This window comes from Ursus arctos, unplaced genomic scaffold, assembly GCF_023065955.2.
Source record: "Ursus arctos isolate Adak ecotype North America unplaced genomic scaffold, UrsArc2.0 scaffold_31, whole genome shotgun sequence".
Classification (NCBI taxonomy): domain Eukaryota; kingdom Metazoa; phylum Chordata; class Mammalia; order Carnivora; family Ursidae; genus Ursus; species Ursus arctos.
Window position 1 is genome coordinate 31,043,573 of NW_026622997.1, and position 21,491 is coordinate 31,065,063.

The 21,491-nt window shown below is 39.3% G+C and overlaps 1 protein-coding gene across 1 annotated transcript in view; it reads right to left on the minus strand.

The window, feature by feature from the left end:
• The window catches only part of SLC26A8 (solute carrier family 26 member 8), a 75,371-nt gene that overhangs the window by 45,292 nt on the left and 8,588 nt on the right, over positions 1–21,491 (minus strand). Inside the window, exons 3-6 of the mRNA XM_026482463.3 lie at positions 10,504–10,620; positions 8,878–9,059; positions 2,457–2,621; positions 1,607–1,756 (exon numbers count right to left, since the gene is read on the minus strand). Of these exons, the coding sequence (XP_026338248.3) occupies positions 1,607–1,756; positions 2,457–2,621; positions 8,878–9,059; positions 10,504–10,620 (614 nt within the window). The remainder of the gene's footprint in view (positions 1–1,606; positions 1,757–2,456; positions 2,622–8,877; positions 9,060–10,503; positions 10,621–21,491) is intronic.

Below are 21,491 nucleotides of genomic sequence, written 5' to 3' on the forward strand. Positions count from 1 at the left end.
CTTCACAAGAAGTGGACAACAGGGACAAGACAGAGCTTGGTCTCAATTTCCAAAGCAATTCTCATACTCTTTCAGTCGTGCAGAGTAGAGACCTGGATTATTTAGTATAGAACAGGTTATACTGTGGCAACATACAAATCATGAGACCGTAGTGTTCGTTTTCTGCCCACACACAGTCTCTTGTGGGTCAGTGTCTCTCCAGGACACTGACTTCTTTGCAAGCGGTGCCTCAGGGATCCAGGCTGATTCCACGTGGGGGCCCTATTATTTCCACATGCAGCCCTATGATTACCACAGCAGGGAGAGAGAGAACGTGGGGACTCCCATGCTTTCTCCTCTGCTTTGGCCCCAAAGTCACGTGGTCCTGCCTAACTACAGGGCAGCTGGGAAATACAGGGCAACACATGGACATTTGGTGAACTTGAAGCATCTCTGCCCCAGAACACTTCGTAAGGGGAAATTAATTCTCATGGACACCCAAGCATTCAGCCATCCTAATAGGAGAAATGCTGACTTTAAAAGCCTGAGCTTTATTTATGAAAATGTCTTTATCATTGTAAAAATGTTAATCATAACGGCAAAAGAAAAGTTTTACCAATAGATTTTTTTAAAAGAAAGAAGAAATGTTATCGTTAGATAGTGGTGAGCCCCAGCTCTGACTTATTAATGACGTGGATTAGGCAATCCACTGGACATCTCATCTCCCTCAATTTCCCTACTGTAGCAATGTGAGAAGGAAAGGAGGCTGAATAACAGTATGATCACAACAAAATAGAAATGAGGGCGCCTGGCTGGCTCAGTTGGTAGCGCATGCGACTCTCGATCTCGGGGTTGTGAGTTCAAACCCCACATTAGGGGTAGAGATTACTTAAAAATAAAATCTTAAAAAAAAATAGGAACAACATTCTACATAGAAGAAGACGGAAATTCACCAACACTGTGCATAGGCCTAGGCCTGTCATGCATATTTGAAGGAAGTAAACAGTGAATAACTGAAAATCCAAAATTATCGATTGTGATTAACTTTGGAAGGTGCAGAAATTTCTTTTCTTCCATTTTTTTGTTCTTGTGTTTTTCAAAGTTGCTAGAATGAGGGGCACCTGTGTGGCTCAGTCAGTTAAGCGGCTGCCTTTGGCTCAGGTTATGATTCCAGAGTCCTGGGATCAAGCCCCACAGTGGGCTCCCTGCTCAGGGGGGAGTCTGCTTCTCCCTCTCCTTCTGCCCCTGCCTGTTCTCTCTCTGGCTCTCAAAAAAAAAAAAAAATAAGTAAATAAATAAGTAAATAAATAAAGCTAGAGTGAGCTGCATTACTTCCATAAGGGGAAAAAACCCTATTTCTGAAATAGTATGAAAGAGGCAATAGAGAAAATACTTTAAAAATAAGCATGTTTTACAAATATAAGCTAGTATTTAAAATTAAATTTATTCCACTTTGTCACAATTCAACATTATGTTTTTTAAAAAAATCATTATTTTTATAGTCTCCTCTAATCTTTTCCCTTTCTAGGTTGCTGGCTTTTTAATTTAATTAATTATTATTATTATTTTTACAAAGTAGGCATTTCAAATGATCTTAACCATGAATTTGGGGCATCAAAACACCTACCAGAAAAATTTCCATGGGAAACTCGATCGGGTACCGATTGAAAGAAATTCTGATACATTTGTTGATTCTCAGAGCAACAATAGCAGTTAGAAATAGTAGGATGCTGGTAGAATTAGCTTTCGGGAGAGCTACACAGTAATTAACTATGTTCTGAAAGAAAACAAAATTACAAAGGCTTAGAAAGGGATGTGATAATTGCCTATATCTAGAAAATGACACACTCTAGATTAGTTCAAAAAGAAATCCCTAGGAAGTGTCTCTGGGCACAAAAGTCTTTATGAGCTCAGTGAAGGCAAATGGGAGGAGATATATATATATATATATATATATATATTTTTTTTTTAAATTGAAAAACAGATATTAAAAGATAATAATGCCCAGTAAGAGAGAATACACTTTATATGTTTCAGGGTAATGGAAAGGACCCTACTCTTTACTAATTTTTCTAGACCATAGTTGTTCCTTAGCACGGCTCCTATACCATTCTTGCCTGAAGGGACTAGGTCGCATTTTATATTCTTTCGGTATTTTAAGATACCGAAGGTATCTTAGGTCTGCTATGAGGCATGCAATGGGAAGAATTATGATAGATAACAGTATTTTAAAAACCGAATTTTAACGTAAACCATGTTTGTTTCAAAGGACTGGGCAAAATGGTTACCGCAACTGAGAACGTGGTCCCACTGGCATGTGCAACTAACTAAGACCGTGAATCTAGAAGAGATGAAATTATTTCTAAGACCTTGTTGACCCAGCCGCCTGCGCAGCAGCCTCTCCATTCGGGTCCACTTCCTTTTGGAGGCAAGGGGAGCGGCACCTGTATCTCTGGGTGAGGGTAGGAATTACTCACATAGAAGAAGGAGATGGGACCAGCGTGGAAACTAATCATAATCCCGAAGATGCAAGTCAGCTGGGACAGAATGACGTGCAGCGCCGCGGCGGCCAGGTATGCGCTGATGGCAGCCTCCGGAAGGTACTTGGCGACGAAGCCAAAACCTAACAAGCCCATGGAGAGCTGGGGGAGGTTCAGATGGAAAAGAAAACCGGAGTGAGACAGAATGGCGGCAAACCAGCAAAGGCATCATCAGGCGCTCTCCGGGAGGTTTCCGACAAAAAAGGTCAGTCAGACCCCTTAACTCTTGCGTCTCCCTCTCAGCAACTGAAATCCACGAGCTCCCTCCTGGTGTTGATTCAGAAGCTCGGTACAGGCACCGGACCACCCTTCTTTCTGCAGGAGCGCTTCAGCTTAAGCTCCTGCCCTAGAATCTACTGACCTTATTAAAGTGAGGTTAACAGTGACCAAGTGGTGATCAGAACCAGCTTTTGCCTTTTTAAGGGCCCTTTCGTTAGAAGCTTCCATAGCCCTTTTCAGGAGATGTTAATATCCCTATGAGGAACGCCCTTTTCAGGAGATGTTAATATCTCTATGAGGAACGGGGCTTTTCACAAAGGAAAAGACAAGTTAAAAAGCCCGGGGTTCCAGCTCAAACTCCTCAGCCTTTGACTTTTATCTTTACAAAGAATGATTAAACTGAATTTATACCTTCAGGATTATATATATAATAGATAATATGTATATATTGTATAATACATAGAAGACATAAATTGTTTCTATAAATCCAGTATATGTAATAAATATAATTTGTATATTATATATGCATACATACATGTAAAACACTATATTACATTTAATATATAATTTATATATTTATGTTATGTAAGTAAATGTAATTATATACTTTATATAATTACAACTTATATAATTTATCCGAATACATATTTATATATAATTATATATAATACTATATTTATATATAATTACAAATACCACAAATTATACATTAAATATAAAGTTACAATATAGTGTTTTATATGTACACATGCATATATATGTTATATATGTATATTATATATGTGTATATATATATATGTATTTTAAAATATACAAAGGCTCTAAAAGGGTAGACCCCAAACTATTAACAGAAGTTACTTCTTGGGGTATGGGATTAAAGGTTGGGGAAATACTTTAAGATTTATGCACTTTTCTATTATTTGAGACTCTTGCAATATACATGGCCATCTTTTTTTTTTTTTTCAAGTTGGCTGCATCCCCAATGTGGGGATTGAACTCACGACCCTGATGTCAAGAGTTGCATGCTCTACTGACTGCGCCAGCAGGTGCCCCCATCTTTTATAATAAAAAACAATCCAAAAATTGATGGATAGAGGGTGAGCCCCATTCCCCTTAAGAAAGTAGGTTAAGAAAACTTGCACAGCCTAATGAAGAAGATGGGGAAGGATCAACCAGTCTTGAAGCCTACTTCTGTTAGCACTTTGAGGTTTAAAAGCTTTTTGTTTTCAAGCTTTCAGTCAGTGGAGCACTGTGTCTCTATAATCTCTGCTCATTACTGTCCTGTATGCTCTACCCCGTCAGCTTCCTGTCTTTTGTGTGATCGGCTGATTTCTATTTCCGTGCTTATGCACGAATCCCTCTTTTTTGCCATTTCCGCCAATCCATGCTCATCATCTCTTTCAAGAACTCAATAAAATCCCTCTTCTTCAGGAGAGGTGGTGAAAAGAGCATGATTCCTAGGGATGAAGAACTTGGCTTCAATCCTGGCTCTGCAACTCACTGGCTGTGTGAGCTTGGACAAATTAACTAAACTCTCTGAGCCTGTTTCCTCATCTATAAGTGAATACTCAACACGCAGTGTTTTGTGTGGATTACACTGTGTAATACATGTAAAGCACTTAAATCTGAGAGTAGCGACAGATGCAGACCCATTATCACTCGTTCTTCGTGCCGTCTCTTCCTTCCACCTTGTCAGTGGCAAATACCTGTAGCCATAAAACTTTTGCTCAGCTGTAATGTGGCATCACAATCTGTGTTAATCCAATTTTCTAGGCAGCCAATGTCAGTCAGTCAGAGTTGGCCTGTGACATGAAATCTATCAGCCATTCTTCTAGAAAGCAAGTACTAAACATTCAGTGAATGAAGGAAAGTCTCGATACATGTTTGTTTCCTTCACAGACAACTCCAACCAACTAAAGGTTATTTATGTACTTCACACTGTTTCAACATTGAACACTTCACTTCTGTTAATACTAGTTTGCACTTTAAAATGATCTAAAGGGCAGGGGCGCCTGGGGGGCTCAGTCAGTTGAGTGTCCGACTCTCGGTTTCGGGTCAGGTCATGATCTCAGGGTTGTGAGATCAAGCCCAAGTCAGGCTCCGTGCTGAGTGTGGAGCCAGCTTAAGACTCTCTCCTTCTCCCTCTGCCCCTCCTCCCCACCCCCACTCGCGCTCTATCTCTCTAAAAAACAAAAACAAAACCCACGAAACCAAACCAAAACAAAATGATCTGAAGTGCAGATTCTGGAGGTAAATAGCCCTGAGCCGAATTCCCAGTTTGGGATCTTACTGGCCGCGTGACCTTGGGCAATTCACTTACCTCTCTATACCTTTTCCTCCTTAAAATAAGGATCATAGTAATACCTACCCTCATACAAGGAGTTGTAAGGATCAAACGCGACGGATACATGTAAAGTGTTTTGAACAATGACTAACACATAACAATAAATGTTATTTGTTCCCCATTGGTAACATCTTGCAAAACTATAGCCGATCCTTGAATACCACAGGGGTTGGGGCACCCCACCCCAGTTGAAAATCCACCTATAACTTTTTTTTTTAAGATTTTATTTATTTGAGAGAGGGAAAGTACAAGCAGGGGGAGGGGTAGAGGGAGAACGAGGAGCAGGCTCCTGGACTGAGCAGGGAGCCCCATTCAGGGCTTGATCCCAGGACCCTGGGATCATGACTTGAGCCGAAGGCAGACGCTTAACTGACTGAGTCACTCAGGCACCCCCCTCCCCCACCGTGTATAACTTTTGATTCCCCCAAAACTTAACTCCTATTAGCCTACTGTTGACTGGAAGCCTTACCAATAACATATAAACAGATGATGAGCATGTATTTGGTATATGTGTTACATACTCTATCATTACAATAACGTAGGATAGAGAAAAGAAAATGTTATCAAGAAAATTGTAAGGAAGAGAAAATACATTTACAATGCTGTACTGTGTTGTGTTTATTTTTAAAAATCTGCATATAAGTGGGCGTGTGCAGTTCAAACTCATGTTGTTCTGGGGTCCATGTTACTTGTTTTAAATATTTCTTCTACATACATTTGAACCACATCACAGTGTTATAATTTCATTTCAACCATCAAACATAATTTAGAAGGCACAAGAGGACAAGGAAAATCTATCATATTTATCCATATTTTTACTCTTTCCATTGTTCTTTCTTCCTTCCTGATGTTACAAGATTTTTTTTTTTAATCATTTCCTGTTGAGAGAACTTCCATTCACCATTCTTTTAGGGTAGGTCTGCTGATAGCAAATTCTCTTAGTTTTCCTTCATCTGAGAATGTCTTGATTTCCCTTTTATTCTTGAAGGAAATTTTCACTGGGTATATGATTTTGGATTGACAGTTCTTTGCTTTTAGCAAACAGAAAATATTGTGCAGCTTTCTTCTGGACTCTGGTTTCTGATAAGAAATCTGCTGTCATATGAGTTGGTTACCCCCTTCACCCCATAGGTCGAGTGTTTCTTTTCCTGCTTTCAAGATTTTTTTCACTGTCTTTAGTTTTCAGAAGATTGGCTATGATTCGTCTTAGGGTGGATTTCTATGGATTTATCTTGTTTGAAATTTTCTCAGCTTCTTGAATCCGTAAGATTATATCTTTTGCCAAATTTGGGGAGTTTTCAGCTGTTATTTCTTCAAGTAATTCAGCCCCATCTTTTTTCTCCTCTCTTTCTGGGACTCTTATGATATAAATATTAGATATTTTGTTCTCACCCTACTTGTCCCTGAGGCTCTGTTCAGTTTTTTTCTAGTCTGTTTTCTCTGTGTTGTTCAGATTGGGCGATTTCTATTGTTCTTTCTTTGAGTTCATTCATTCTTTCCTGTCTCCTCTATTCTGCTATTGAGCCCATCCTCTGAATTTTTAATTTTGGTTATTGTACTCTTCGGTTCTAAAACTTCCATTTGCTTTCACATTTTCTGTTTATTTGCTGAGACTTTCTATTTTCTCACTTGTTTCAAGCATGTTCATTGTTGCTTGCTGAAGCATGTTTAGGATGGCTGCTTTAAAATCTTTGCCAGACAATTCTAACAGCTCTGTCATCTCAGTGTTGGCATCTTTTTATTGTCTTTTTCATTCAAGTTGGGATTTTTCTGGTTCCTGATATGACAAGGAATTTTCAGTTCAATCGTAGACATTTTGACCCGGCTATGAGATGCTGGATCTTATTTAAGCCTTCTGTTTTAGCTTGCTTATTTTGACAATGCGATGGCAGGGGAGGGGGCAGGTGCCACCTTGTTACTGTAGGTGTAGAAGTCCAGCTTCTCCCCTAAGCTTCCACCGACAGCTGTGGCAGTAAGGACTCTTCGTTATTGCTGGACCGGGGTGGGAGTTCTGGCTCCCCGCTAGCCCTCTGCTGATATTATCCTGGCCAGAAGAGACAGGAATGCCTTACTTCTTCCCACTTGGCCTCCACTGACACTATAGCAGAGGGGGTTGTCCTCTTCACTAGGCCGTCTCAGACATCACCCCAGCGAGGAGTAGAAAGGGGGTCTCATTAATGCACAGTGGGAATGAAAGTCTTGACTCCCTATTTGGCCTTCCCTGACAACATCCCAGTCGGGGGGGTGGGGTTCGTGGGCACTTTGTTACAGGTGGGTGAGGGTGAAAGTCTAGGCTCCTCATTTGACCTTTATTGGGATGAGGGGGTTGATACCACAGTTTTGTTTTGTTTTTCCTTGGTGTTTGTCTGGAGTATAGTAGTTCTTATGTAAAAGTTTTCAGCCTTGCTAGCCTTTTTTGGTGCTGTGGCTACAAAGAACAGACTTCTGTTCGGGCTTTGTGTGTGTGTGTGTATGTGTGTGTGTGTGTGCATAGGTATTAGCATTTTGAGTTTCTGGCTTCTACAGTACCAAGTTTGAAATACAAGAAGCAAAAATAAAACCCTGGAAACTCACCACTGTGCTGTTCCTTGGATCCTGAGTTTCCGAGCCAGTTTGCCCTCTTCTTTCCACTTTTCAGAGTCTTCTTATGTTTGTGTTATATATAACACCCCAAGGTTTTTAGTTGTACTTAGCAGGAGGGATAGGGAAAAGTACATCTATTTCATCTTCCTGGAAATGGAATGTCTCCTCCTTTTTTAGATGAAAAAAACTGAGGCTCAAAGGAGGTGAGAGAACATGCCCAGGTCATGTAGATAGTTCATAGGTTGCTGACTTATTGCCTGTTGTTTCGTCTTCTCCTACAAGATTGAAGTTTTTAACCACAGGAATTACATCTTCTTTTTTTATTTTTGGTCTCTGTCAAATTACCAAATTCATATTTCTGTACCCGGTAGTTATAACACATTGATGCTTACTATGTAACAGGCTCTGTGCTGAGTGCTTTACATGTATTTTCTCACTTAGTCCTCATAAGAACCCTACAAAATAAATGTTATTATTCCCATTTTATACACAGGGAAACCAAGGCTTATAAAGGTAAGGTGATTTAAGTAAGTCATATAGCTGGTATCAGGGCTGGACTTTGTAGGCTTTCAATTAAACTTTACCTAATAAAAGATGGTCCCAGGAGAGATCAGCAAAAATTAGACTGGTTGCAAAGAAAGAGAAATAAAACTAGCATATGCGACTTTAGTTTAATGGGCGAAGCTTTAGATGGTAGACCCTGAGAAAAAATAAGAGACACACCAAAAAAAAGTTTTGATATTTTAATAAGTCATTGATATTATTGTTCTATAGCTGTGCTCCTGAAATCGTAGAAAAAGGATTCCAGGTCTGACTCTAATGCTTACTTAACCCAAAAAATAGTATGTGAGCCTATGAGTGCTATTCTTGTTGAAAGAATATAAAGATTTTTTTTTTAACATGAAATCATGAATAGAACTTTAGATCGTAGTCCCTAGGACCCTTCTTTAGTTTTAGAGAAGCGACTGATGAGAATGTTCAGTGTCTCATCCTGAATCAATGGCGAATGATTTCTGAGGAGGGGAGAAGTTTAGTCACTGAGGAGAGCCTATCCACACATCCTGTAAGTTTTCCAAAAACAAACCACTGAAGTTCCAGATTTATCACAACGGATAACAGGAGCAAGAAAAGGAAGGGGTCCATTTGTAGCTCCTTTGTTTGTTTGTTTGTTTGTTTGTTTATTCTTCAGGGGTTCAGAGACTCAAATCCTACCTGAATAATCCCAGTCAGAAAAGTTGTGGATGCCACCACACTCAAGGATCTGTTATAGTCCGCAAGGAAGGAGGGCTTAGAAAAGTCATCCCTGATGAAAGTCCCCAGAATCAGGTGGCCATTGTTGAATGGGTACCGTCTCAGGACGTTGATCATCAGAGCACTCATGAGGAAGAAGGAACCTACGAAAGAAGGTGTCGAGGCAGAAAGTGCAGTTTTATATCCAGGTAACCTGACATATTTGACAAAAGCAAGGCATGGTCTGATGTTGTTTTGTCTTTGATCTGAAGAACTTTTCTTTTTTGAAAGTGGCCATTGGGGAAGCAAGAGAGAGCAAAGAAAAGAACTCTGTTTCCACGTGCCATGGCCAGCTTCCAGAGGTTAGATCTTGGTGGTCCAGGTAGTAACCTCTTTGCTCTATTGGCATGTGGGGTGGGATTCAAAGGGAAATTGGCTGGAAATGCTATCAGTCTCATCAACTGTCTCTGTGCCTAGAGATGGTGGATGAGATGGTGGGACCGGGTCAGAAAACAAAGCTAATCAGTAATAATAAGAAAAATAACACCTATCATTTATGAAGGATTTACTAGGTGCAAAATGACGCTGAGCTACACCTGTTTCAGACATGATTTCGTGCAGTCCTCCAATCCACACTGTCATATATGGGAGCAAAGGCAAATCTTACCTTTAAATTACCTAACAGAAACCAAACTCTAGTAGCCTTATTATCAGTATTTGGAAATGATTGCGATATTCCCCAGAAACTTGGAAATATGGGAATAAAATTGTTCTGTCTCCAAATGTACAATCAACACATAATGGATTTTAGTAAAGACATGTGATATTGTCCTGTAAAAAGGCAGGATAGCACTCTGCATCTAGAATCATGGGCTGGTAACCAGACCGAATACACAAATGTATCTGGAGAAAACGTGTCTGTCAAAATGATCAATGTTTGTTCAGTGGGGAAGCCACGAGAAAGGCACTTTACTAAGTAGATGTTGGCAATGCCCTTCCAAGATTATTGGGCATTTCGTGGTTTGGTTTCTCTCCCAGTTTACCTAAGTGAAGAAAATGTGCTACTTATATGACCTTCAACAGGTTTGGTCCCTGTAACAGTTACTTCTCATTATAAATTAGTAGATGAACTTTTGACTCAAGGAAGGAAAGCGCTTATCATATGGATTTGAGGGCTTTGATTACATGACGGCATGTTCTCATTGTAAATTAATAAGCTAACACAGTTATGGAAATGTAGGCCCAAGGACTTGGGTGATTACAGGTCCAGCTGAAAGATGGATCCACTCTAGGAATCTTGGCAAAACTGCCTCTGGATCTTCTGGGTTGAGCGCAGTCAGATTTCAATGTGTGGTAATTTCACCAACCAAAGTACCTCTTCAGTCTAATTCCTTTGGGGAACAGCTGTCTGGCCAGCTTGTCTGGCAGTGACATTAATAATGGCACAATCTCTACATTCTGAACACTCACCCTATGGATAGAACGTCCATCTTTGGCCTCCTTTTTTTTCTGCCTTAAACATAGCTTTAATTTGGGTTCTTAGCAATAAGGAAATGATTGAGGCAGAAAGTCCATCCACCACCTGTGTGGTTCCAGTACTGAACTCACCAATGGACATTTGATGACATGATCCAAAAATGACATAAATTACTGAAGAACAGAAAGCTGCATAACAGACATTGAGAGGAGGAATCAGTTGCCTTGTCAGCAAACTAAATGTCAGGGCTGAAAAACAAGATAATTTAAGTAAGAAAAGGTAGGCTGGCTTTTAAAAGTCACCTTCAATAAAAACTGTAAAGAATATTTAAAATAAAAATGATCCATGTGTCTAGTTGTCTGTGGTAATAATATCTCTTGACATACAGCCCTTCATTAGTCCCTTTTATTACCTCCTCCGACACCTAGCTTCTCCTCCTACTTTACCACGTGCTTTTACACCTCGCTTCTAAATCACAGGCTTAAACACCTCGCGCTTCAAGGTCTTCATGCTAATCATGGAAAACAGACGTCACAACAATAAGACCTCTGATTCCAACAGCTCAGAAGCAGCCCCATTTCACCCCTAGTGTAGTAGTAGAAGGCCCTGGGAATCCTCCAGGACTAGAAATAAAGCTGGAGAGCAAGGCAAGAATCATACTTAACTGGCTTGGTTCCACGTTGGGATGTGTTGTCTCTCTTCCATATGCCAGTCATTTCGGTCTCTTTCTTCACCAACTCCTTCAATACTTACTTTCTTTTCCAAGAACACCATGAGAATTTGGAAATTTTGAAGCAAATGGATTAACATGCATGGTGTCATCCTTTGATGTCTCAAGCCCACAGCTCCTGCCCTGAGGGCTTATCTTTCTTTCTTTCTTTTTTTTTTTTAAAGAGAGAGAGCGCGAGAGAGCATGTATGCACATGCGCGGGGACGGGGAAGTGTTGGGGGGGGTGGGGCAGAAGGAGAGGGAGAGAGAGAGAGAATCTTGAGCAGGGTGGAGCCCCATGTGTGGCTCAGTGTCATGATCCTGTGATCACGATCTGAGCCAAAATCCAGAGTCTGACAATCAACCAACTGAGCCACCCAGGTACCCCTGAGGGCCTATCTTCAACTTACATCATACTGTGTGCTCATCTGAATTCAGTTATGAGTTCAGTGAGCCAATTTAGTGTCTAAGACAAGCAAGGCTATGTGTGTGTGTGTGTGTGTGTGTGTGTGTGTGTGTAGAAGTTCAAACACATACAAAAACAGAGTATAATGAGCTCCCATGTACCTACCACCTGTTTCGACAGCGGTCAACTCATGGCTAACCGTGTCTCATCTATTCCCTCTCTCTTCTCCCACTTCATATTATTTTTAAGCAAATCCAAGATATGAAATTATTTCATCTGTAGATATTTCAGTATAGATCTTTAAAAGAAGACTCTCTCTCTCTCTCTCTTTTTTTTAAGTATCTCTCCACCCAACATGGGGCTCAAACTCACAACCCTGAGATCAAGAGTCAGATCTACCGGGGTGCCTGGGTGGCACAGCGGTTAGCGTCTGCCTTTGGCTCAGGGCGTGATCCCCGCGTTGTGGGATCGAGTCCCACATCAGGCTCCTCCGCTATGAGCCTGCTTCTTCCTCTCCCACTCCACCTGCTTGTGTTCCCTCTCTCGCTGGCTGTCTCTATCTCTGTCAAATAAATAAATAAAATCTTAAAGAAAAGAGTCAGATCTACTGACTGAGCCAGCTAGGTGCCCCAAAAGAAGATCCTGTATGTATGTATATATGTATGTATGTATGTATTTAAAATATTTTATTTATTTATTTGAGAGAGAGCATGAGCAGAGGCAGAGGCAGAGGGAGAAGCAGACTCCCCACCAAGCAGGGAGCTTGATGTGTGGCTTGATCCCAGGACCCTGGGATCATGACCTGAGCCGAAGGCAGCCTCTTAACCAACTGAGCCACCCAGGCACCCCAGAAGACCCTCTTTTTATTTAACTACAATACCATCACTATATCCAAGAAATTAATAATGGTTCTTTATCAAATATCCAGTCAATGTTCAAATTTCCCTGCTTATTTCATAAATGGTTGTTGTGGTAGAGGGCCCTGAAGACGATCTGTAATGGCTAATTGGTATTCATGCCTCCGCATGATCCCCACCCCTTAAGTATGGGATGGACCTAGTAACTTGCATCTAATAAACAGACTACAATAAAAATGATAGGATGTCACTTTTGAGAGTAGGTTGCAAGAAGACTGTGGCTTCTGTCTTGGTTGCTCTCTGACTCACTGTCTCTTTCATACAGGTCACCAGCTGCCAGAGTTGGCTTCAAGAGTGTGTGACTTATGCAATTAAACAGGGCTTAGAAGTTTTCACACTTGGCTTAATGCTCTACTCTGACCATCTTGAAATTCTGAATAATTTTTGAATTAGGGGTTCTGCATGTAGCTGATCCCACCAGCTGCCATGTTAGGAGGACACTCAAGTGCTCTTAGAGAGGCCCACATGGTGAGAAACTCAGGCCTGCCAGCAAACACATGAGTGAGCCTGAAGGCTGATCTCCAGCTTCAGTAGAGCCTTGAGATGACTGACAGCTTGACTACAGCACATGAGAAACCTTCAGCCAAAGATTTGGTGGGTTTTGGGGTGACCTTTAAAAACATTATTGGCTATTATATGTTGTACTATCTTTTACAATCTTTGTATCAGGATTCAAATGAGGTTCTCACATTGGTTGATAGATCTGTTAAATCTTTGTAATTTATAGTTTCTCCTTCCACATTTTTTTTTCTCCTAAGCAAGGCTCTAATGATTGCAAAACCAAAAAAAAAAAAAAAAAAAAAAGCCAACCCCGGAAAAACACTACACACACAGAAAAATTGCTCAAATAAGCTTGAGCAAAACAGGAGATTTCCTGAAAGAGTACAGAGGACAGTTAGGCGTCATCATAGACTGGCCCCGGAACTAAAAAACTATCAGGATCTAAGGCAGGGATCTCCCTATTTTCTCTGACTCCAGGCTGCACAGTCTCCTGTCGTCGTTTCCGGTTTGGGGCTACAGCGAGCAACATTGCCATGAATATCCTTCTACACGCCTCTTGCTGCAGCGATGTCCAAGTTTCTTGGGATTCTACATCCTGAAGCGTAACTGCTGGGGCACCTGCCAGAAAATGTCCAACTGTTTTCCAAAAGGTTATACAATTTACACTCCTACCAGCACTGTAGGACGGTTCCCATCAACCGCATCTGTGTGAGCACATGATACTGTCAGATTTTAAATTTTAGTGTGTATGAGTTAGCTTGTAACTCATTTAAGCTTCACTTTTCGCTTCACTGATTGCCAATAATGTTGATCGGTCTCATTGAGTGGTTTCCTTACAGATTTGTAGGGATATCTACAGTACAGATTGAAATCTTTTGTTAGGTGTATGTATTACAAAGATCTCTCCCATTTTGTGGTTTGCTTTTCAATCTTAACGTGTCTTTGAATGAACAAGGCTTTTACTTAATTCAATTTATCAGTCTTTTCCTTTTAGGCAAGCTAGTGCTTCTTATGTCTTGTTTGAGAAATCATTTTCTACTTCAAGATCATGAAAATATTCTCCTACATAATTCTAAAAAATCTTTATTGTTTTACCTTTCACATTTAGGCCTTTTATCTACCAGGAATAGATTTTTGTGTATGGCATGAGGAAGAGGTCTAAAAATTGGGTTTTTTTTTTGGTGGTGTTATTGTAGTTTTTGGTAGGTTCCACACCCAGCATGGAGCGCTATATGGGGCTTGAACTCATGACCCTGAGATCAAGATCTGAGCTGAGGTCAAGAGTCAGACACTTAACTGACTGAGCCACCCACGGGCCCCTAAAAATTGTTTTTTCATGTAAGTATCCAGTTGTTTCATACCATTCATTAAAAAGTTGGTTTCTGTAGTGACACATTCAATATAAACTCTGCAACACGTATTTGTGTGTCTCTTATCTCTTCCGTTAGTCTAATGGTCTGTCTCTGCAATAAAACACTGCCTTGCTATTTTATAGTAATTGGTTTAGTAATAGTTTTGATAAGTTAGTCAAAAAAGCCTATTTTTATTGTGAAATATACATATAGAAAGTACATTAAAATAGATGTTGATGGGGTGCCTAGGTGGCTCTGTTGGTTGAATGACTGACTGTTGGTTTTGGCTCAGGTCATGATCTCAGGGTGTGGGATCAAGCCCTGGGTTGGACTCTGTGTTCAGTGAGGAGTCTGCTTGGGATTCTCTCGCTCTGCCCCTCCGTCGACTCACGTGCTCTCTCACGCACAGTCTCTCTTTCTCTCTCTCTCAAATAAATAAATTAATCTTTTAAAAAATAGAAATCTTTCAAAAAATAAAACAGAGGCTGAATAAATACTTGTAAAACAAACACCTTTGTTACCACCAGCCAGATCTTTGATTACAATTCTGCTTATCCCCGCAAAGGTATTCATTATTTTGACTTGTGTGATAATAATTTTCTTTTCTTTATAGTTTTACCAGTAGTGTACATATTTCTAAATAATACAGTTTAGTTCAGTTTGAGTTTTCAGTTTGAATTTTATATTAATGGAGTTACACTGTACGCAATTTTTATTTCTGCTTCTTTTGCTCAATATCACGTATGTAAGAGTCCTCCATGTTGTGGTGAGTTGATTGATGGCTCATGTTCCTTCCATGTATTCCAATAGATGCATATATGAACGTTTATTTATTCTGTCTACTTTGGGTGGACATTATCTTAAATATTATAACTTTATATTAAATCTTGATAATTGGAGGAGCAGTTCTTCCTGCGCTGTTCTTTCAAAAGAATGTGGCCATTCTTGGCTTTTTGCATTTATACATACATTTTAGAATCTGCTTATAATGTTCCATTAAAAAAATCCTGTTGGGAAAATTTACATTAAAATTGTAATGAATCTATAAAGTTTATTTTGAGAGAACTGAGATCTTTAATTTTTTAAATTTTTGTTAAGGGTTTTATTTATTTATTTGAGAGAGAGTGAGAGAGAGCACAAGGAAGGGGAGTGGCAGGCAGAGGGAGGGGCAGGCTCCCTACTGAGCAGGGAGCGTAATGAGAGGCTTGATCCCAGTACCCTGAGATCGTGACCTGGGCCGGAGGCAGATAGTTAACCAAATGAGCCACCCAGGTGCCCCTGGGATCTTTAAATATTGACTCTTCTAACCCATGAGCACGCTATTTTTCAATTAATTTCAATTGATTTAATTAATTAATATTACTCAGTAAAATGTAATTTCTCTAAAGAGGTTTTACATATCTTTTCTTAGTTTCATTGCAACTTATTTCATATTTATTATGCTTTGGTAAATGGTATCTTTTGTAAAATTTCACTTTCTGTTTCTTGCAGGTGTATAAAAATATACTTGATTTTTATATACTGACCTTGTATCCAGCAAACTGGTTAAAATCTTATTAATTCCATTAATTTATTTGTAGATTATTTTCTTCATTAAAAAATAATCATCTGCAAATAATGAAGTTTTATTTCTTCCTTTAAAATCCTTATACTTTATATTTCTTTTGCTTGCTTTAATATACTGCCTGTGAATTCAAGTATAATGTTGAATAGCCCTATTTACTCTTTCTAAAAAATATATCTTTTTAAAAAAGATTTTATTTATTTATTTGAAAGAGAGAGAGTGAGTGAGAGAGAGAGAGAGCATGAGCCAAGGGAGAAGCAGACCCCCCTGCTGAGCAGGGAGCCAGATGTGGGGCTCGGCACCCGGACCCTGGGGTCATGACCTGAGCTGAAGGCAGTCACTTAACCGACTGAGCCACTCAGGAGCCCTAAAAATATATCTTATTGATTTATTTTTAAAGTAAGCTCTATGCCCAATGTGGGGCTTGAACTCACGACCCTGAGATCAAGAGTTGTGTGCTCCACCAACTGAGCCAGCCAGTGCCCCAGCCCTTATTTACTCTTGATAAGCAACATACAGCACAAAGAGAAAGTCTTTTGAAATGTAGGGCTTTTTTCTTTTTTTTTTAAAGATTTATTTATTTTAGAGAGAGAGTAAGTAGGGGGAGGGGCAGAGGGAGAGGGAGAGAGAATCCTCAAGCAGACTCCATACTGAGTGCAGAGCCTGATGCAGGGCTCGATCCCAGGACCCCAAGATCATGACCTGAACTGAAATCAGGAGCTGGCTGCCCAACTGACTGAGCCACCTGGGAGCCCTGAAATGTAGGATTTCAAATAACTTACCAATACAAGGAAGTAAGAGAATTACTTGGTAAGAGCCTGAGAACTAAGTGGTCTAATCTCGGTTAAGCTTAGGCTATGGAGAACAGAGGGAAACCAAGTTTCCAAACTTTCCACTACTTAAAAAAATTTTTAAATTTTGAACTAATTTTAGACTTCAGAAAAGTTTCAAAAATAATAGTTTCCATATAACCCTTACTTAGCTTCTCCTAATGTTAACAATTTATATAGTCATAGTATAATTATCAGATTCAGGAAATTAACATTATAAATTAACTAAAGACTTTATTTTAATCTCATTAGTTTTCCCACTAATTTCCTTTTTCTGTTCCAGGACTCTACCCAGAATCCCACATTCCATTTAGTTGTTATTTCTCCTTAGCCCTGGAATCTGTAATAGTTCTTCAATCTTTACTTGACTTTGACACTTTGAAAGAGTATTAACAGATCAGTTATTTTGTCAAATGCCCCTCATTTTGGGATAGTCTTAGGTTTCTGCATGATTGTACTAAGGTTACACTTTTTTTTTTTAAAGATTTTATTTATCTGAGAGAGAGAGAGGGAGAGAGAGAGAGAAGCAGACTCCCCGCTGAACAGGGAGCCCAATGTGGGGCTTGATCCCAGAACCCCAAGATCATGACCTGAGCAAAGGCAGACACTTAACTGACTGAGCCACCCAGGGGCCCCAAGGTTACACGTTTTCAGTGAGAATACTACAGACATGATGTCGTGTACTTCTTTGTGTGTCATATCACAGGATTCATAAGTCTCTATATGTCTTACTGCTGGTGAAGACGTAGCATCAATTACTTGGTTCAGACTGTTTCTCCCAAGTTCTCTACTGTAGAGTCATGAACTAGTTAGCAAATATCTTTTTTTTTTTTTAAGATTTTTTATTTATTTATTCGACAGAGATAGAGACAGCCAGCGAGAGAGGGAACACAAGCAGGGGGAGTGGGAGAGGAAGAAGCAGGCTCCCAGCAGAGGAGCCTGATGTGGGGCTCGATCCCACAATGCCGGGATCACGCCCTGAGCCGAAGGCAGACGCTTAACCGCTGTGCCACCCAGGCGCCCCTAGTTAGCAAATATCTTGAGGAAGATTCTTCAAAACTATCTCCTTACATAGTTTGCAAACTTTTACCCACTCATTTTAACATCTGTTAGTGGATTTTATCTACGACAATTATTACTGTGATGTTTCCCTAATGGTGATTTTCTATCTTCTTTGATGTTTATAAATTGGAATTCTGTAAGGAAGATCTAGAACTTTTTAAAGAAGTTCTTCACCATATAGTATTTTTGTGTCATTTGAAGGAAATTATTAAGTTGTCAGGTACTATCTATTCAAATGTAAATAAAACTTTTGAATTATTTACACTACAAATTATTTCATTATTCACACTACTTAATACACAATCCCTTTGTCAGTTAGCAAGAGTTGCTCAGATTCATTCATTGGCGTAGTTATGTGATTATTATTATTCACCAAAGATCTCGAGTACCCACTATATGCTAGATACTCTGCTCGATGCTAGGTAAACTTACAAATCCTAATGCCATTCTTCTTTTGGTATGAAATTACACTGATGATTTGATAATTTAGCAGCGGTATGTCCTCAACTTTGACCATAGATGAAGGACCTTTAGTAAGTGGGAGTCAGAAGAGGACTCACAGATAAAACATCAGTGCCAAGAGTTCAGGTCTTTCACTGTAGCCTGGTAGAGACTTACTGATACTTTTCTGGAAGTGAATGCACTCACACAAATGGAACATTTTGGTTTATAGCTGCCACATGGAAATTTTGAAAGGTATTCCTTTATTTTGGGAATTCAAGCCTGGCTCAATATATAGAAATCAATTAATGTAATCTACCATAGTAACAGTTGAAAGAGAAAAATCCCATGGTCATATCAATAATGCAGAAAAAGCATTTGACAAAATATAACACCGATTCATGATAAAAATTCTCAGCAAGCTAAAATAGATGGAAAGTTCCTCAACCTGATAAAGGGCATCTACAAAAATTCTACAGCTAACATCATACTTAAGGGTGAAAGATTGAATGCTTTCCCTACTAAGATCAGGAACATGGCAAAAATGTCTATTCTCACCACTCTTGTTCAACATAATACTGGAAGTCCTAGCCAGCACAATAAGCAAGAAAAAGTCATAAAAGCCGTTCAGATGAGAAAGAAACACAACCGTCCCTGTTTACAGGTGACATTATTATCAATGTAGTAAATCCCATGGAATCTACAAAAGATTGTTAGAACTAGTGAGTTACAGGATACAAGGTAAACACACAAATCAATTGTATTTCTATATGTAAACAATGAACAATTAGAAATCAAAACTGTTTTTAATTACTATAAACAATATCTCCTCCCAAATGAAATGCTTAGGTATAATCCTAACAAAACGTGTGCAGGATCTGTACGCTGAAAACTACAAAAGCTAATGACGGAAATCAAAGAAGAACAAATTGAACGGACTGTGATCATGGATTGGAAACGCAACATAATAAAGATATCGAATATCCCCAAAGTGATCTATGGACTTAATGCAACAACTATCAATATCTCAGTAGGATTTCTTTTAAGATTTTATTTTTTTATTTGCCCGAGACAGAGAGAGAGAGAGAACACAAGCAGGGGGAGTGGCAGGCAGAGGGAGAAACAGGCTCTTCACTGAACAAAGAGCCCAATGCAGAACTTGATCCCAGGACCCTGGGATAATGACCTAAGCCAAAGGCAGATGCTTAACTAACTGAGCCACCCAGGTGTCCCTCAGTGGGATTTTTCTTTGTAGATATAAACAAGCTGATGCTAAAATTTATATAGAAGAATAGCTAAAACAATTTTGAAAAAGAACAAAAATGGAGACATCACACTATCCAACTTTAAGACTCATTATAAAGATACAATAATCAAGACATGATATTGGTAAAGGGATGGACAAGTAGATCAAGGGAACAGAATAGAGAGTCCAGAAATGGACCCACAAAAATATGGCTGTTTGATCTTTGACAACAGTGCAGAAACAAGTCAATGAGTTACAGAAGGTTAGCTTTCCTTAAAAATGGATGTTGAATATGTAACAAAAAATAACCCTTGACCTAAGCTTCGCACTTTATGAAAGGGTTAACTCAAAATGGATCATAGAGCCAAACGTAAAACATAAAACTAAGACTTTTAGAAGAAAACGTAAAAGAAAACCTTTGTGACCTGGGGGTTAGGTGAAACGTTCTTATACATGATAGGAAAAGCACAATCCATAAAAGGAAAAAAATGGATAAATTGGACTTCATCAAAAAATTAAAGCCTTTGTTCTGTCAAACACACTATCAAGAGAATGAAAAGATAAGCTACAGACTGAGGGAAAATATTTGCAAACCACATATCTGACGAAGGACTTGTATCCAGAATATATAAAGAAGTCTCAAAAATTAACAATAAGAAACCAAAAATTTTTTTCCAATTAAAACATGGGCAAAGGAGTTGAACAGGCACTTCACTGCAGAGGTCATGAGGACAGGGCGCCTGGGTGGTGCAGTTGGGTGAGCATCTGACTCTTGGTTTTGGCTCAGATTGTGATCTCAGGGTCATGAGATTGAGCCCCCCCATAGGGCCCTGTGCTCAGTGTGGAGTCTGCTTGAGATTATCTCTCCTCTGCCCCCCTAGCTCACGCTCTTTATAAAATAATAAATAAATAAAAATCTTTGAAGAAAGGTTATGAGGATAGCAAATATGAACAGGAAAAGATGTTCAACCTCGTTAGGTATTAGGGAAATACAAATTAAAACCACAATGAGACATCACTACATACCTCTTCGAATGGCTACAATAAAAGATAGTAAAAACTGGCCTTCATCAAAATGAAGAATTTTGCGCCGTAAATACTCTGTTAAAAGGATGAAAAGACAGGCTACATTGGGAGAAAATATTTACAAAACACAGAAGACAAAGGACTAATATATAAATAACCCTTGAAACCCAACAGTGAAAATGCTAATAATCCAATTAGACCACGAGCAAAAGATAAGAAGAGCCATTTCATTAAAATATACAGGTGGGGAATTAGCCTAGGGAAAGATCTTAGACATCATTAGGCATTAGGAAAATGCAAACTGAAACCACAATGAGATCTCAGACACCCCTACTAGAATGGCCAAAAAGAAAAAACAAAAAAGTAGTGACAACACCAAATGCTAGTGAGGCTGCAGAGTAACTGGATCATTCACAGGTTGCTGGTGGGAATATTAAATGATACAACCATTCTAGAAAAAAGCTTGGCAGTTTCTTAAAAATCTAAAGATACAACCATTCTACAATCCCACAGTCGTGCTCCCAGACATTTATCCCAGAGAAATGAAGACTGTGTTTATTAACCTACACACAAATGTTCGTAGCAGCTCTATTTGTAATTGCCCAAACCCGGAAACAATCCAGATATACTTTAAGGGTGAATGTTTAAATACATGACGGTGCATCCATAGAATGGAATCTTACTCAGCAATAAAAAGGAAAAAAAAAAAAAACTATTGATACATACCAAAACCTAGAGGAATCTTCAGAGAATGAAGATGAGTGGAAAAAAAGTCAATTGCAAAGAGTTATAAACTGTATGACTCCATTTATATAACTTTCTTGAAATGATAACATTCTAGAAATGAAGAACAGATCAGTGGTTGCCAGGGTTTAAGGAGGGGATGGGGGCAAGCGTCAAGTGGGGGTAACTATAAAGGGCAACATGAAGGAGCCTTGTAGTGGCGGCTATGTTCTGTATCTTGACTGTATCAATGTTAATATCCTGGTTGTGAGATTGAACTGTAGTTTTGTAAGATGTTACCACTGAGCAAAATGGGGAAAGGATACAAGGAATGTCTCTGTA